This window comes from Caloenas nicobarica, chromosome 8 (genome assembly GCF_036013445.1).
Source record: "Caloenas nicobarica isolate bCalNic1 chromosome 8, bCalNic1.hap1, whole genome shotgun sequence".
Classification (NCBI taxonomy): domain Eukaryota; kingdom Metazoa; phylum Chordata; class Aves; order Columbiformes; family Columbidae; genus Caloenas; species Caloenas nicobarica.
This window is the reverse complement of record NC_088252.1, coordinates 20275548-20292270: the sequence shown is the minus strand read 5'-3', so window position 1 is coordinate 20292270 and position 16723 is coordinate 20275548. Positions and strand designations below refer to the sequence as shown.

Genomic DNA, 16723 nt, shown 5'->3' with positions numbered 1-16723 from the left:
ATTTTTTTTTTTTTTTTTCACTGAAACATGATTTACAGAACATGACAAAAATCCAGTCTAGCTTGCAATATGGCCTGTTCTTCAATTGTCGCATTGCAATTTCAGGTTGGTGGCATGCATATTGTCCAAGAAAACTCACACCCAAAGCATCTGATTTCTGGCTGGATAATGTTAACTGTGACTTTCTCAAGAGAGGCTCCTACGTGAAAACGGAGCAAGTTCTGTGCTGGAGTTGTCCCAGCAGCCTGGTCCTTTTGCCTCTTTCACCAGAACACCATGGCCCTTCGCCTGCTGCATAACTGGACACACATCCTTCACACAACCGGTGTGGAGCCTCATGTGACCGAAATGCAGCCTGTCCCCATGTCTCTGGCATGCATACATGAGGTGAATAATGTGGACTGGATTGTGCTGCATGTTCAAATCACACAATGAGAACCTGCCCCAACTCTGTCATCCCCAGTGGAAGAAGGTGGTAATGACAGACGCTGCATCTTGGTCACATGAAATTCATACACAGGGAAGATACCATGGCAATCAACTTTTAAAGGCATCTTTGCCTTATAAAAACAAAAAACATTCAATATTAACGAACTTCCAAATGGAATTTGAATAGAAACAGAATGCCATTCTAACAAATGAACAAAAATGACAGCAGCTTTTCTCCTGTTTGGTTTCTAAGAATACGGATATAGACAAGACATTTCGGACACAAATTGGGGCATCCACTTGAGTTATGAACTGAGAGAAGAACAGGATTACGCTCTGAAGTTCCACCTTTAGATCCTATTTGTTCATGGATGTCACATTTAGACATTACTGAAGTCAAACAATTTGAAAGGAATTTGACTCAAAATTGAACTAAAGAGGTAAATTTACATTATAAAAAATAAAAGCTTAAAAAACCCCTCAACAACGTCTGTGTTTACTGTAAGTAACATTTATGGTCCATCTCCAGCATGCCCCTATCTTCTGCATGCTTCAATATGTTAAACGAAACAAAACACCATAATAGGAATGACAAAGTCAGTATTTTTAACTAGGAAGATGGGATGGGCAATGCATTCTGCCAGGCTAACCTAGAACTATACGACTTTAGGAACTCCAAACACAGGAATTCTCAGCTTATTAGAAAGCTCATTTTTTCTAAACGTGAAAGAACACGAGCAAGAGCCATAGGAGGCAATGGATTAAAAATTGCAGAACTGGCCATGCTATTGACATAATGCACAACCACAGACAAATCTTATGAACTCTTCACTATTCCTTTTTTTGGTCAAATGAGGTTGCACCTTCTTCAGATATGTACTGTAAATGTTGGTTAATCACTGTACGTGGGCAAATCACTGTCGCTGTACATGGGCTGTACATGTTCAAAGCATTCTATTTTATAATGAAAGAAAAGGTTCTGCACCCCAAAATTCTGTGTCAGATGCTAATTGGTCTTTCAAAAGTTATTATCTTACAGCCCTTCTCTCACTTATCCTTCACTTACAAAGCCTGCAATAGCTCAAAAGAATTCACGTACAATTACAGAGTTGGAGAGGCAGAGATCACAGAGAATTTACAGACTGTCACTTTTAATATAGTTGTGGATGTTCTTAATTACAAGAAATACACTCTGCTACAAAAAACACAGTAATATTTCTGAACTATACTGTTTCAACATTAACTCACGTCTTCAAAACTGACAAACTGTCAATCCTTCATTTTATCTGAACAAACTGAACTTGAGTATCTTAGAACTGTGTGACAATAGTGTGTTGACTTACAAAAGCAAGATTCCACCTACAATGAGAATATACAATAATCCATGCTCAGCTCACGAGCAAGCATACTGCCCAATTTGATGCAAGTGAACCTGAATGGCTGCATTTCTGCAATCTAATGTCCAAGAAGCACTTAAAAACACACAGAGTAGAACTCCTTGTTTATTCAAATACCACCAATGGCCACAAAAATTAAAAAGCATCTTTGGAATTTTATTACTAACTTAACAGATTTAAAATTGTATTTTGATGCAGACAATTAAGCCTCTGTGCTGGTAGTGCAACAGACTTCGAAACTAAACATTAAATATATTAGCATTCATGAAGATAAAACCTAAGGACAGTACTTAAATTTGGACATAATTCTTTGTGATGGTATGTTATTTTCCCAGAGAAGACGGAAATGTGTTGTTTTTATAGAAATAATATGGAAGAAGTTAAATCCAAAGAACAAAAATCAGTGGCAAAATTTACAACAGAAATTGCAATTTCATGAGTATTATTCAACTTACCTGAACCAAAAATATAATCAGAAAATAAAAGTTGGCTACTCTTCTGAACTGCTCAAATAAGTTTTTTGGAACAAAATTCCACACTGTATACTGAAGGGAAAAAGGGAGAGAGAGAACAGTTATGACACACTGAACATTTTTTCAGTGAAATTTAGTTCCACTCCCATTAATTTCTCTTAAACTAAATATATCCATTTTCCATCTCCTCTCTTGCAAACCTTCTTCTGGTCTTGCCCAACTCCCACACAGGACTGCTGTATCCTTTTTTTTTTTTTTTTTTTAACTACAACTAGCAGGGAAGCGGAGCTAGCAACTGCATTGCCGTTACAGTCAAAGTTTTCAATGTTCTCCCACCAACTGGATGGGAGCAGCGGGAGTCATTTAGCTGCCTGCATCCTGGCCAGCAGAGAAGAAATTAATTCTTGCAGCTGTAACTTTCTCTCCTACACTACAGCAACAAGACACATCCCCACCAGCAGTTCTACTGATTCCAATCCAAGGTCACACTAGGAGGAAATCCGCAATTGCAGCCCATTGCTGATTTATTTTTTGCAGAGTACTAGTTTACAATTTGGCTCTTTTATAAATCCTCACAACCAGCTTCATCCTTCCTTTTAAACTGTTCTGTGCATCGCATCTAGACACAAACAACATTCATTTAAAACCTATTTCTGACCAACACACTTAATTGTTCTGTACTTAGGTTCTAAGGAAAGGGGGGTGAGAGCAGGAAAAAAACTACACAGGAAGCAACCTAGCTTTTTCCTCAAAACAATTTAGAGCTTGTTTCATTTTGAATTTTTTATATGCACAATTGGACATAATACACACATGCAGATTTGCTACCCAACTTCTTAACTGGCATATCAAGTGGTTTTCCCATGACGAATTGATTTCTTACCTTGGATGATATGATTCTGTTGTCCGCAAACTTCTGAGGAACATAATGGCCATGCTGGGGAAAACGATTTGCTATATAAATAGTTCTTGTATCGCTTTGATGCGGCGGGTCAAAACCCTAAAAACAAAATAAAATATGATCAAGAAAAACTATTTTATTAACTGAAATTTTGTAAAATTATTATCTTTGTGCTGATAAATGACATGCACATATCAAGCATCAGTTTTAGAACAGCGGCTTTTGAATGGGAAACAAAACTAATCTGTAAATTAAAGCCTGCTGTGTCCACAGAATCTACCAAAATTACGGTGGGCAGGACGGGGATGGAATCTCAAATTCAAGGTTGTGTACTCATTCTGGAAAATGAAAGAAAACGTCCTAAGTCTCAAAAAGCAAAAAGGATAGAGCATATTTGCTATCATGCAGACTTGGAGCCCTGTTAAACTTAAAAGAAACAGAGATGAAAACATATACAATTTACAAAATCCCACACTCACACTCATGATAGCCCTAATAAAACAGATTGTGAGAAAAGTAAAAGGTCAAAACAAACAAACAAACCATACCAGTATGCTGTGACAATTGGTTTTGAAAAGACTCTCACCATCTTAAAAACAAAAACATATGCATCTGACCAGACAACAGTATTTTTCCAAACACGTTCTGCCTCCAAGAACAAACCTTTTGTCTAGCCTAAAATTCGACCCTTAAGATTTCCTGCCATTACCGCAAATTCATACGACTGGTAGCAACACTGGAAGCAAACTCATCACAAAAAAAGGGATACTCAGAAATACTTATCAATTGTTTCCTGCCAAAACAGAAGATCTGAGTGAGGTCCCTTGGAACCAAAGCCCTGTTTCAGGTCTAATGTTCAGCATTTTCATCAACTGCTCTGTGAGAAGGAGGGGAATACAGGTGTTAAATTTGCAGGTGACATCACCTTAGGACTGCAAGAAGACTAAACAACAAGAAAAAATTCAAAATCATCTTGACCAACCAGATGCACTGAAGACTGAAAGATACAGCAGTTATACACAACTAACTGCCTGTACAAAATGAGAATAAAAGCCTATATAGGAGTTCTGTAGAAAAAGATCAAAAGCTATGGCTGATCGCAGGCTGAATGTGTGTCAGTGATGTCAGCCCATTTAAAAAAAGGCCTTCGGTACCAAGGAGGCTGGAGGAAGAGTGGGAGCCACAGCTGAACCACTGTGAACCAAATGGATGACATCCAGAGGAGTGGAACGGGAGCCACAGAGATCCTGAAAACATGACATATAATGCAAGGCTAAACAATCTAAAGAGCAAAGAGCAAACAAATTAGGGTCATTTAGCCTAGGGGAAACTTGGGATACAGTAGCACATATTCCAATATATAAAAGACTGTTCCACCAAGAAAAGGGGTAATCTGACAGATGAAGAAGAACAGAAGCAGGCTTAAACTGTGAATAGGAAAACTTAGTTTGGATATTGGAAAAACAAACAAAAATTCCTTTCTTATGGAAAGGAATAATTAAAAATCACAATAAGTCACATGGGAAGGTTGTGATGTCTCTGTAACACAAGGGCTTATATCTAGGTCATTCTAGTCTGTCTTTAATTGAGCCTTTCCTGAGGCTACATGACTCACCAGAGCCCTTCCTAGTTCTAATGTTCTGACCTGGAGAAGCAGGTAATGGCGAAGTACAACAAGCAAGACAGTAAAACAATAATATTTCAGATAACAGGCCAAGAAGATTACTAGAATAAATAAGAAAAAGCTTTAAGACATGCAACACAATAGTGAAATTAAATTTGGAACTGTTGTTAGACAGGGAATCAATGATTGCCAGGGAAATGGTGAATTTCAGCACGAGTGTCAGACATTCCTAACCTTGGAACCGACTTTGCGCTGTAAACACAAAGTCTCCTTGTTCTTTGATGCCAAGTGAAAGGACAACTGATGAAACAGGTAGACAGGACATTACCAATTCCACTACTGGAGGTGAGAAAACCATTTGCTCCGCTTGTGAAACCAGGCTCAGACCCTGATTCATATCAAATAAAAACTGACACTTCACAGAACTCCAACAGAAGATACTCCTGTACCAGTTAAGTACAGAGGGTAAGTAACAGCAAGCACATGAGCTATGTAAATAATGGCTGGTATAACCAACCAAGAATTTTATTTAATTGATAAGGTTCTTTTAACACAGGGCATTAGGTACATTCACATTCAGGATGGTGTCATTGTAAAGTAAAGGAACATTAAAAAATCCTCTCAAACATAGAAATTCTCGTATTGGGCATCACCGCTACAGAAACATTCGGCTTCAGAAGGAAAGGGGTCCAGAAGAATGAAAGGAAAGGGGATTATGCAAAGAGACTTCAAAGAGATTTGAAGGTGAATAAACTTTAGATGACAAGCAGTGGAAGGCTGGTCCAGTGACATGCTCCAGTGTGAAAGCTCGTTTAAAGGTAAGAGTGGAGCAGAGAGACAAAAACTAGACAGGAGGAAGGACTGGAAACAATATATAGGATGCCAAAAGCAAAAAGAAAGGAACTGTTCACAATTTGAGAAACACAAGCATGAAAGTTAAGATGAAGAAAATGTATCAGCATTTAACAGGTACAAAATTTTAAAAGAGCACAATTTTTGTAGCTGAAGCATTCTGGATATCTGACATTAGTGACACATTATTTCTATATCAATCCAGAAGACGCCACAATAAAAGTGTTTCTGCAAGCAGGAAAAATATCTGCTTAATTAGTAAGACTATGTATACAACTCTTTTCTATCTCAGAAAATGTCTGGCACTCACAAAATGCCAGACATCCTCACTTTGGAAAGTCATACTCTACAGCCTGAAAAAATTCCACTCTAAATGAAACATGTAAAGCAGGGAAAAAACAGAAAAAGCAAAGAAAGTGACTGGCAATCTTGCCATGGTGATAAATGCTGATCTCCGTGCCACTCGCTGAAAATTATTAAAAGATAAATGAAAAAATTCAGAATGACTACAGTATCATTGAATTTTTTTCCCAAGTATTTATATGCCCCTTTTAGGCCACTATCCAAGCACCTGAAAGCTGGATGAGTTTAATGACATTTTTATCATGAAGAGCAGAGACAACCATACAACTCCAGCCTAACTGCACAAAGACTTCTACAGGATAACACCTCCGCTGAGGCAGACTCAACTGATTAAAAGCAAGGAATCTATTTTCCAAATCAGAATCTCAGGCCACAGGAGTTTACAGCTGCAGTTGTGCTCTGTTTTGTTGAAATATATCACAGAGAAAGGGCAGAAGCTGCACAATCACCAGATTTATGGAGATGGACACACCCAAGCAAGGCAGGCTGGGGACAACCACCTCTTGGGTGACAACCTTAGTGATCCAACCGTAGTCACAGCAGGATATAAGTGTCAGAGCTGGGAACAGAACCCAGGTTTCCTAAGTTTCATTTCTGTAACTATGAAAGATCATTTGAAATTACCCAACAAACCTGTCATCATATAATTGGCTGGTGAGACTGCAACTGCAACCAAGACCTTCCAGAGCAATTTTAATTACACATATCTTCCAACTAAAATTCCGCACAGACGTTGAACTTAATTGTTCAAGCCTTTAACTTTTCTGTAACTACATGCCTGGTCACAGATCCTGCTCCTGAAAGAAAACTGATTTGTAGTCTAAATTTCTGCCCAGCAAAGGGATTTTGCATAGTACATATATACAAGCCAGCAAAGAGGTGCAGAAAGCACACTGTTTCCCAATTTCACTTCTTAGACAGTTCTTTCTCTTCCTGATATCATTATCAAACTCAGATGCAAAACCAGGGTAACATGCCCTTGTGTCAAAGGATTTCTGCAGCTAAATCGCATGAGCAGAGAATCCCCGTGTTAAATTTTGAGTCTTGCAAAAATATACAGTTGTCACCAAGATCTTTCAACAAAAGTTACTCTTCCTGCAGTTACCTAGTGAATTTCTATTTAAGTGTGACAAATAAAGCTGAGTTTATTACAAAACCTGATATTTAAGGCTTCTTAATCAGGTGTATTACATGAATCAACTGTAAATAAAATAAAGCTTAACCATAAGATTAAGAGACTAAAAAAAAAAATATATATATGTTTGATTTTTTCCCCTTCATGCTGCAAATTAAATCTAGATTTATTGGCTAAAGTTCAGCCATTTAGCTGATTTATCAACATAAACCAGGTATTATCTACACCTAGAATACCTCTCTCATTTAATCTTTGATCCACACCTCCTCCACAGAAATTTTGTACCCAGATAAACTTGACACGTTTGTTTGTGAAAACCATCTAAATGAATGCCATTTACATACAACACACATGCGTGAGTCAAGCCGATTTATAAAGCACAACCAAAATAACATTTTGCAGAAAAAAAAAGTGATTAATAGTTTTCCTTTTTTATAAATTTGTAACAACTCTAACCAAAGTCGAAGTCATTTTTAGTAAACCTCTTCAGCAGTGATTTTGTTAGCATTCTGAAGTTAGACAAAGACATCCTCTGTGTGATAATTAGGCTCCTTTAAAAGAGCATAGAAAACAAATCCCAGGGAACAGAGAAGATTTTTTTTTTTTGCTGTGATTTTATGCTATTACTTTCATGAAAGAAACAGCCTTCCACAGCCACCTCTCCTCCAAATAACCCCTGCCTACATTTTGTCTCCATCTCCGCTGTTGTGCTGGGAAAACTGCCCATGCAGCCACACAGTAAAGCAGACTGGAAAGCTGATCCAACTGAAACCCCACCGTTTTCCCAGTTGTTTTTTATTTTTTTAATGTATCGGTTCTCTAAAGCAATTGCATAGTCATGCCAACAGCCTGGTGGTATAACAAAAGGGTACGGTGTGGAAGAAGAGTTTTGTATTGCTGCTGAGGAAGCTTTATTAGCATGAACAACGAATTAGGCAACTGGAGAAAACAAGCAGAGTAAGCAAATGAGAAGTAGCACCACGAAAGAGCCGTGCAAAGGAAGTGACTGCCCTCCCAACACCTACAAGAATAAAAAAAGAAAAAATGCTTTCTCACTCAACTTGTTGATACAATATACACTCTCTGCTGCAGACTCTTGTTTCTTCAATAGCACTACTAAAAAAGCTGAACTTATGGTGGGACGCATGGACGCCCTCCCCATGCACTCTGGAGCACCAAGTGAGACAGCAGAAATCCGCAGATCTTTCAGCCAGGATTAGTGACCTGAGACCAGCACACAACAAATCAGCTGTTCCTTCAAGCTTTGCAAAACATGAACCGGTAATTACAAATCATCCGACAAGCAATTTTTGCTTAGGATTTGCATAAAGCTAGTCTACTTTAACCTGATCTCCCAGTGCATCTTATTCATCGTTCACAGCTTTTACAAGGAAAAAAAAAAGCGGGGGGGAAGATTATATTTGCTAAAAGAACTTCCACTATTTGAGCAGTTTTCAGTGAGAGTGGTTTGAAAGAAGGAAGTCTCAATTTGAGCCTGTGCCTTTCAAAAACCACACTGAACACCGCTAAGGAAAGTAGTAGTTCCCTCCAAAGGGCTTTGGACACCACGTACTAGTTAATAGAACTAATAAACAGAAGAAAACTTGGTCTCAGGAAGCCTTTATCCTAGGGAGACAACTGCCCGACCGTGGCCACACAAACAGAACACCACACTGCCTGGCATATAGCCCAAAATCCTGCTATTATGCTGCTGCCAAGATACATTTTGATTAAAGGTGTTTTGAGGAAATGGATTTTCTTGCTTCAGGTTTTTTCTGAGTATACATGGAATACTTTTCCCTTTGTCAGGTAAGATGATCTATTCACACTCCATGCACATTTTCAGAAGTCTGTGTAAATTTGTACTCAAAACAGTCAGCCAATAATTCCTCCAGTCACATAACTGGGCAGCAGTCAAACTGAATTTGTCATATCAAAGGTTAGCGTGGAGGAAGAAACAGCCTCTCACAGCCATTTTAAACACTGCTTTAAGAAATAAAGTGTATCAGCTGAAACACCCTGAGGTTGACATAGTGTCATGCAATTAGTTCCTCCTCTTTTAAATATCACTGCAGTAAAGAAATAAAACAGTATTACAAGTCATGTACTATTCATGCAACTTCTTCTTCCTGCTTACTAAATATAGTTATATCTGATAAAAAATCATGGTGCAACTTCCTAAAAGACCTATAACCAGAGTACAGTACTTATGAAAACACTCTAGGAAACAAGGTCTGAGAAATCATGAAGCAAACCAAAACCAAACAAAAACCCCACACAACATCTATCTTCTCTTCATTTATCTGCAAAAACAACAAGGAAGCTAAACTGGCCTCGTCCACTGGTAACATATGTCCCTGTCCCAGTTTCTCCCTTCAGGTGGCTGATGCCCAATGTACAGGTCTTGTAACAGCAACAAAATCAGAAAGGAAAAGTGAGCTGAGCAGGCACTTTCCATTAATAGCAAAGAATATTAAGAGAGATGTAGGTACAGTGCTTAATTTTAGAATAGCCCAACTTTGCATCAACTGAGGAAGCAGATTTCTTATCCTCCCCTACAATCCAAACCACAGTATTTACAAAGCATAATCCATTTTGGACTTCACATGACAAAACAAACCTAATGCTTTATAACAGCTGCTCTTTAATTGTCTTCAACAGAATTCCAAGCTTTGCATTTTTTCTACAGGATTATTAAAATTCTTACACTATTGCATTCAATGTATTTAATTAACTAAATGCCTGTAAAAGATTCCTCATTCGTTGCTTTGTTTCAGAATGCTCCCTTTCATACTCAGACACACAAATTATGAAAATTAACAATAATGAACAGATCCAGTGATACTTTTGCTCAGATGCTTTTTGGCAGAAAACAGACTTTACAATAAATGTGTCTTCAACCCTAATAAAGAAATCAATTTGGTTAACATTCAGATTCTAAGCAGCAAGCCGCAATCTCAAAGAAACGGCTACCACTAGTGACTCCCAAACTACTTTGCAAGGCCATTCAGTGCTCTCTAAATTTTTTCCTTAAAAAAAAATGCATTATGATAATCTCCAAGAGGTCTAACACAAGTTGAGGCTTGACAGTATCTGTAGTCCAAAGTGTTTGGTCTTTTGCTGTGATTCCCAAAGCAGCCCATTGCCCTAAACAAGGGAGAATGAAGATGTGTTTGAAGTTCCAACTACACAGTTTTAATTTCAGAACTACCATCTTTCCTCCATGGGCTCCAGCAATTATTTATCCTTATCTGTAGTATCATCTCCCTCTCAGACGCATGCAAACGGAGAGTAGGCAAGATTTTCAAAGCTGAAGGGTGACTTGAGACACTCAAGAGGCAAATATAGGGCATTGTATTTCATAAAATAAGAACTGAGATCTCAAAAATCAATAGCCACTTTTAAGAATGCTGCTCAAAACATATAAAATACTTTGAACATGAAAAGTGTTACAATTCTGCAATAATCAATCACACAGAAACAGCAGTTACTAAACAAAGGCACAATAAGAAATACAGAACCTGTACAGTAAATGAAACATTCAACACACAAATCCTTCATATATCCTGAATAACCATAGCAAACAACAACAACAAAATCCAATTTCTGCACAGTCCCTGGATTCATTTAAGTCATTTTATAGCAGAAATATTTTTCTTTGATTTTCAAGATTAAATAAGGCATTCAAATCTGTGACAGCTTATGAACTTTCACTTAAAATTAGAAAGCAGTTCTAATTTCATAGCTAGCAATTTCACCATATACAAAAATTACATTTGTCAAGTCCCTGACAGGACAAATACAGAAGAATCATACATTCCTTCTCGTGCTTGCTTACTATGTGCATTACCCTCTTAAAATGAAACGCTGTTTACCTGCTGCTTTGAAGAGTCATTTATAAAACTATTATATATTTTACACAAACATGAAGGGCTCCTGTACTGAGCTACTCATACGACCATTATTCAATATGAACAGTGAAACCCACCATTTTCAATATTTAGATTGGTTCTAGTAGGCAACAGCTATGTAGGCTGATCAGCTCCTGCACTGCAAGTCTAATTCCCGTTTTCCTTCAGTTTATATATTAAAAAAAACTTTAAAAAAAATTCTTCCCCCAAAACCACCCCTACATGATAAATCTTAAGGCTTTTTCAAAAAGTGTGCCAAAATTATACTGACAATTGCTCTGACAGTTGTTGCTCAACAAATTTCACAGGAAGATAATTTAGTTCATAGATAGAACTGTCTGGCTCTTCCTTTTAACATGCTTTGATAAAGCCTGCTCTGTAAAAATTAACATTACAGTTGAGTCTACCCCATTCATCAAATATCACTTTAAGCTTTAACTCCATTTCAAACATGATTTGTTGCCTAAGTATCAGTTTAATGTACTGCTTTCAGACATGTCCACAAACCAGTTTAACCTTAAAGTTTGCTAAATCTTAAGCTTCCTTTCTATATTGTTGCAATTCTTTTTCCAAACAGATATATATAAATATCTGCAAAAATTACCACAGTCATCCATAAAACTAGCACAAAGATGTGCAAAGGGGATAGCAAATGAGTAACAAAATATAACAACATATAACAAAACATACTTTTTGGTGTAAACCATATAAAACTTATTTCCCGGGTAAAGTATTTCAGGATGAAAACAAATAGCCTGCCTTTTGTCAGAATCTCTCCCCTTCCCCTTTACAGGAAAGTTCTCCTTTCCCATGTTTATTTTTACTCAAACCGAACATGAAAAATAAATCCTCTGAAGTAGCAGCATGTGGGAGGCCAGGGAATTGCAGGGTTTTGTTTTTTAAATCACGGTTCCTGTATTTTCTACCATGGTCTGTACTATTGCTAAGTGGTTTTTTCCAACAGCAGTTGAAAAGAGGTTTGCATAAAAAAATACCAAGTCTAGCTGCAAATATGTCACCTGTGTTTTGCTGGAAGATATGACCTTGTGTTTACAGAGGCACTCCGTCAGATCTATTTTGCTGCAGTTCTGATCTGCTGGCTTACAAACAGATTTTGTGCTAGAAATCAAAAGATTTCTTTTTTAGAGATAAACTGTTGATACTTTTTTCCCAGTTAAATAGTTATAGTCGTAACTACCGAGGACACCACAATACAATAAAGAAAAACAGACAGCAGATCACTAGTGACAGGCACAAGTCACAAGGCTTTCAATGAAATCTAAAAACATTATTATATTTTTCTCTTGTAACTCTTATTTCTCCACCCCAGGAGAAAGCAACGAAAGTTTTAATGAACTCAGTCAGCCCATTCAAAACTAGAAAAACAAATACCAATGATATCCAAACCACATGCTGAATGTTATTAAATTCAGCACATATTTACTGCCTTAGATGACGAATTTTACCTTCTGAGGAGACTTCAGTGGCAATTTCTTAGCAATAACCAACGAGGCATTCACCCTGACCAGCCCCCATCATATCACCTACTGACCAGAACACAAAAAGCTTTTGCTCTTTGTCAACAAAATAATACAAATTTTCCCCTCAGTCACATAAAATATAAATCGAGAGTAGCTATGAGCAGGACCCTGTTAGTACAAGAATACCATACAGTCAATGAAATGTCCGTATTATTTTGTAACAAGTGGAAGTTGGGCACAATAAAAATTTGCTGCTTAAAAGGCTCATGGCTAGGAGGAAAAAAAAAAAGGATGAGACCAGATACAGGTCAACATCCAAGTCTCACAGTGAGGCAGCACATCAGACAACCCTGATTTTCCCATTTTTAAAATGATCTTTGAAAGAAACAGTGTCAAGACTGGTTTGATTAGGTTTTGGTAGGCAATTTCTAAATTTAATTTTTATGGGATAAGAATTTAAAACACACTGGACAACGGATGTCTCCGTGCGGAATAGACAGCTGGCTGAAGACAGGAACACGCTGTGCTGCAAATGTATTAGCCTTCAGCAGTTGCAGAATATAAAAAGCAAATAAGGTTAAAAGACCCACAACACAATGGGAGGACTACTTCAGCAGATCACAGAATAACTCTAGCAAAAAATAAGGTCATGTTTTACCCTGTGTGAAGTTACATGAGGGGGGTCGTTAACCCCCAGTTCTCAAACCACTCTCACCAAAGCAGTGCAGCATTTGGGCTGTTCTAACGCGCATCTTGCTGATCCTTCAGTGACAATGCAGCAGATATTAGCCGCGCAGTCCGAACCAGAGGAAATATTTTGAGCAAATATGCATTTATTTTTTCTGGTATACAATAACAAACACTCACTTAATTTTAGCCAAAAAGGGGAATAGGCTTCAGTGACAAGTAGTAAAAGAGGGGGGAAACTGTACTTCAGAAAAGCAACGCGATTTCAAAAGCCAGGACCCTCAGCCACTGGATTAGTTCAAAGTACTTTCAGCATGCAAAAAATACAGGGAATTCTTTTGGGGAAAAAAACCCCAAAACTGCATTGGTTCAATTCTGTGAAATTATTAAGTGAAAATAATAGACGCACGTCAGTGCAAACAATGTCAAATGCTGTCCACATTTGTTCACAATGCCAGTAACTACAAGTTATGAGAGAACCTGTCCTCTAGAACGTCTTAACAGACACCAACACCTGGAAGGAAAGTGAAGAACATCCCAAACATACAGTCCTCTAGAGCTAATCTATTTGAGGATATTTCCCTTATTAGTAGAAGAAACTTTTCTTTAGAATGCATCCAAAAGACAAACAAGAACATTTCTACAAACATTGTTGGGGTGAGCGGGGGGTGTGACAGGGACAAATAACACATAACAGTAAAAAACTCTCTGTGATCACCTCTCATTTTAGGCTACGTAGAACTGGACTAGATGAACTCCTATTGTCCCTTCCAATATGAGCCTTCCTATAACCACAAAATAAAATAGTTTGGTAACTAGGTTTTCCATTTAAAAGGCACCGATCTAAAAGAATTAATCTATACATTTTATTTTTGACTTTCAGATAAATATCAAAGCTGCATTTGCCTGAATTTGCTCTTCATAGCGTAAAAGTTGTTGCCAGTGCACAACAGTGTTCAGGTTCTTAAACTGTAGGATATTCTGCCAAATACAGCATAATTCTGCTTCTCTTGAACTGTCATGTATAAAAGAGGAACCGGGCAGGTAACCCTTAGGTTTTCTCCATGCAGTATCTTTTGTACATCATTGCACTGTTAGGTAACCCATCAAAAGGCTCAAACTGCACGTAAAGCAACTAGAAGTGAAATCCAGAGACCCTTCTTCATTTGACAGGACTAACAGTTCAAAACTGTGCAGCTAAGATCATACATACAAGGGTATTTTATCACAACTTTTGGAGACGTCCTTTCCAGACAGCTGAAGTTGTTCATACCATTGCAACAGCTTTTGCGCTCCACGTGCACCATCAGGACACAAGCACAGTCCAAACGCTGCCATAAATCTACCGAGCGAGAAGTGGTACAGAAAGTCACAGAGTGCTACAAATGCCGATTTGTACTCCTGTTTTATGTTGGTACTGCACAAACTTGACCAGGAGAGCCACAACAGCACTCTGCTGTACACAGATCAGCTACGCAGTCTAACTCTTCATATTTGGAAATGCAAATAAAATGTACTGTGCTATTCCTGAATATTAACGAGGCTTCCTATCAACTGTTGTTTACCCAGTTGCTTTTTTTCAAGCAGAGCTGGCTGTGCTTGTGACGTTATGCAACCCTCAGCAAATCCACATGCCCACTGTCTTTCTGAGATCTCAAGGTAACAGAGCTGGAACTCAGGCATCTTCTCTGTTCAAAGCTTGTCTTAGAAATACATCAGGGCATTTCACTCAGAGCAATGAATTGTAGCCCCATTTGTGCCTACGTTTTCTTAATTATTAAATCTTAAGTACTAGCAACAGTTAAATAGATAATGATATCGTAATATAATAACATTAACTATAAAATTGCATACTATTAAGGACTTACTATGCAGTTTATTTAGCATGGGACAGCATTAGATGAAGAAAAACTGATAAAGTGTACATGTAGGGTGATGTTAATTGTTTCTGAGCAAGCAAAGCAGACTGAAGACCAAGATACCAAAACTGGTGATTTGTAGGAGTCCCACACAGGCACTAAGACTAAGCAACAGTATTACTGTGGCCAATTTCTATTACAGAACAAACCACTGAAAAGACAAATAACACTTCGTTTAGAAAACTGCTTTAGATTTGTAAGGCTGTAATAAAGATCAAGAAAGTCTCCTGTTCTCAGAGAACTAGTCGTCCCTTTATGTAGCTATGCAGGCATAGCACAGATCTTCACAGGCTAAAGTACAGCAAAATCACCACTTAAAGAACTTCACTGAAATAATTTGAATTCCAGATCAGGTCCTCTCACTATTTACTTTTAAGACCACCTGCTTCCTTTTTCCTGCCCCTTTTACAGCTCTTGAGAACACAAGTTGACAATACCTTACATGCTCAGGACAACCTCATTAATTAGTATATGAAATATACTAGAAGTTACAAAACTTTCGTTAGTTTTGTACAGAGAGTACTTAATAACTACCTAAAAGCACCTTCAGCAAAGTACTAGTCCCTCCCCCCTCCCCAATCCCTTACTACTTTCCAACATTTCTGCACACAAAGGTTTTTCTTTCGTACTACTGCAACATCCCACTTAAATCACTCCCATGTATTTGCCTGGTTCCAACCCTCCTGTATGGAAGAGAACATTTTTTCAAAACCTGTTGCCACATCAAGCACAGGTACAAATACACACTCTAAAGGCATCCAAACCCACACGTTCCTCTCCTATCAGAAATAAATCAGACACAGATTTTGCCATCCTTTGATTCAAATATTTCTGCCACTCCACTCTTCCCACTTGCTTTGATTATTTTCTCAGCATCTTTCCCCAGGTACTCAGCCCTTTCACATTCTTTCAGAACCTAAACATCACTGACATATGAAGAAGCAAATGTATGGTTACATCTACGTTAAGCCAACGATTACAGGCAGAGATGAGCTGTCTGAGTGTCCCTGGAAGAAACGCACAGTGTGATATATCTTAAGCTATTTTTCATCTTTATGAGCTGTGAAACAACCAAGCCATTAACGTCAAATGGTGAGGTTTATAGAAAACACAAAACATGTATTGTTGCAATATTTTTTTCCTTAGTACCATCTTTCATCGTTTGTTCAAGTACCTTCTATTATCCCATTCTTCTACCACACTGATCCTTCCCTGTCAAAACTAGTGCAAGTTTTAAACAGTTATTTTCCCATCAAACAGTTTATTTTAGAAGAAGAAAAAAAAACTCATAGTGTTTATTGCTCACCTTGCTATACTTTACTTTCTTAAGGGCAAATGTATTTCTGGAAAGCTGGGCAGTGGACTAGCAGGGAGAAAAGCAACCACGTTTGATACATGAATTCCTAGCACTGATACCGTCCTAATCTAAACTCTACAGAAGACAACATCATGCCATTTTAAAAACCACACACACAAACCCTTGCCACCTACAAGAGGAAAAAATTATAGCTATGTTACACCAAACAGGATTAATCTAAAACCACGTTAATG

General features: G+C 37.8%; 1 protein-coding gene across 4 annotated transcripts in view; it reads right to left on the bottom strand.

Annotated features, from left to right (window-relative positions):
• Window positions 1-16723, bottom strand: part of ATP11B (ATPase phospholipid transporting 11B (putative)) — a 68522-nt gene that overhangs the window by 50280 nt on the left and 1519 nt on the right. For all 4 annotated transcript variants that reach the window (XR_010606507.1, XM_065639757.1, XM_065639758.1 and 1 more), the window contains exons 2-3: window positions 3183-3299; window positions 2282-2371 (exon numbers count right to left, since the gene is read on the bottom strand). Coding sequence is in view for 3 of the 4 variants with exons in the window: in XM_065639757.1 (XP_065495829.1) it covers window positions 2282-2371; window positions 3183-3299 (207 nt within the window). In the remaining variant the exon portion in view is untranslated. The remainder of the gene's footprint in view (window positions 1-2281; window positions 2372-3182; window positions 3300-16723) is intronic.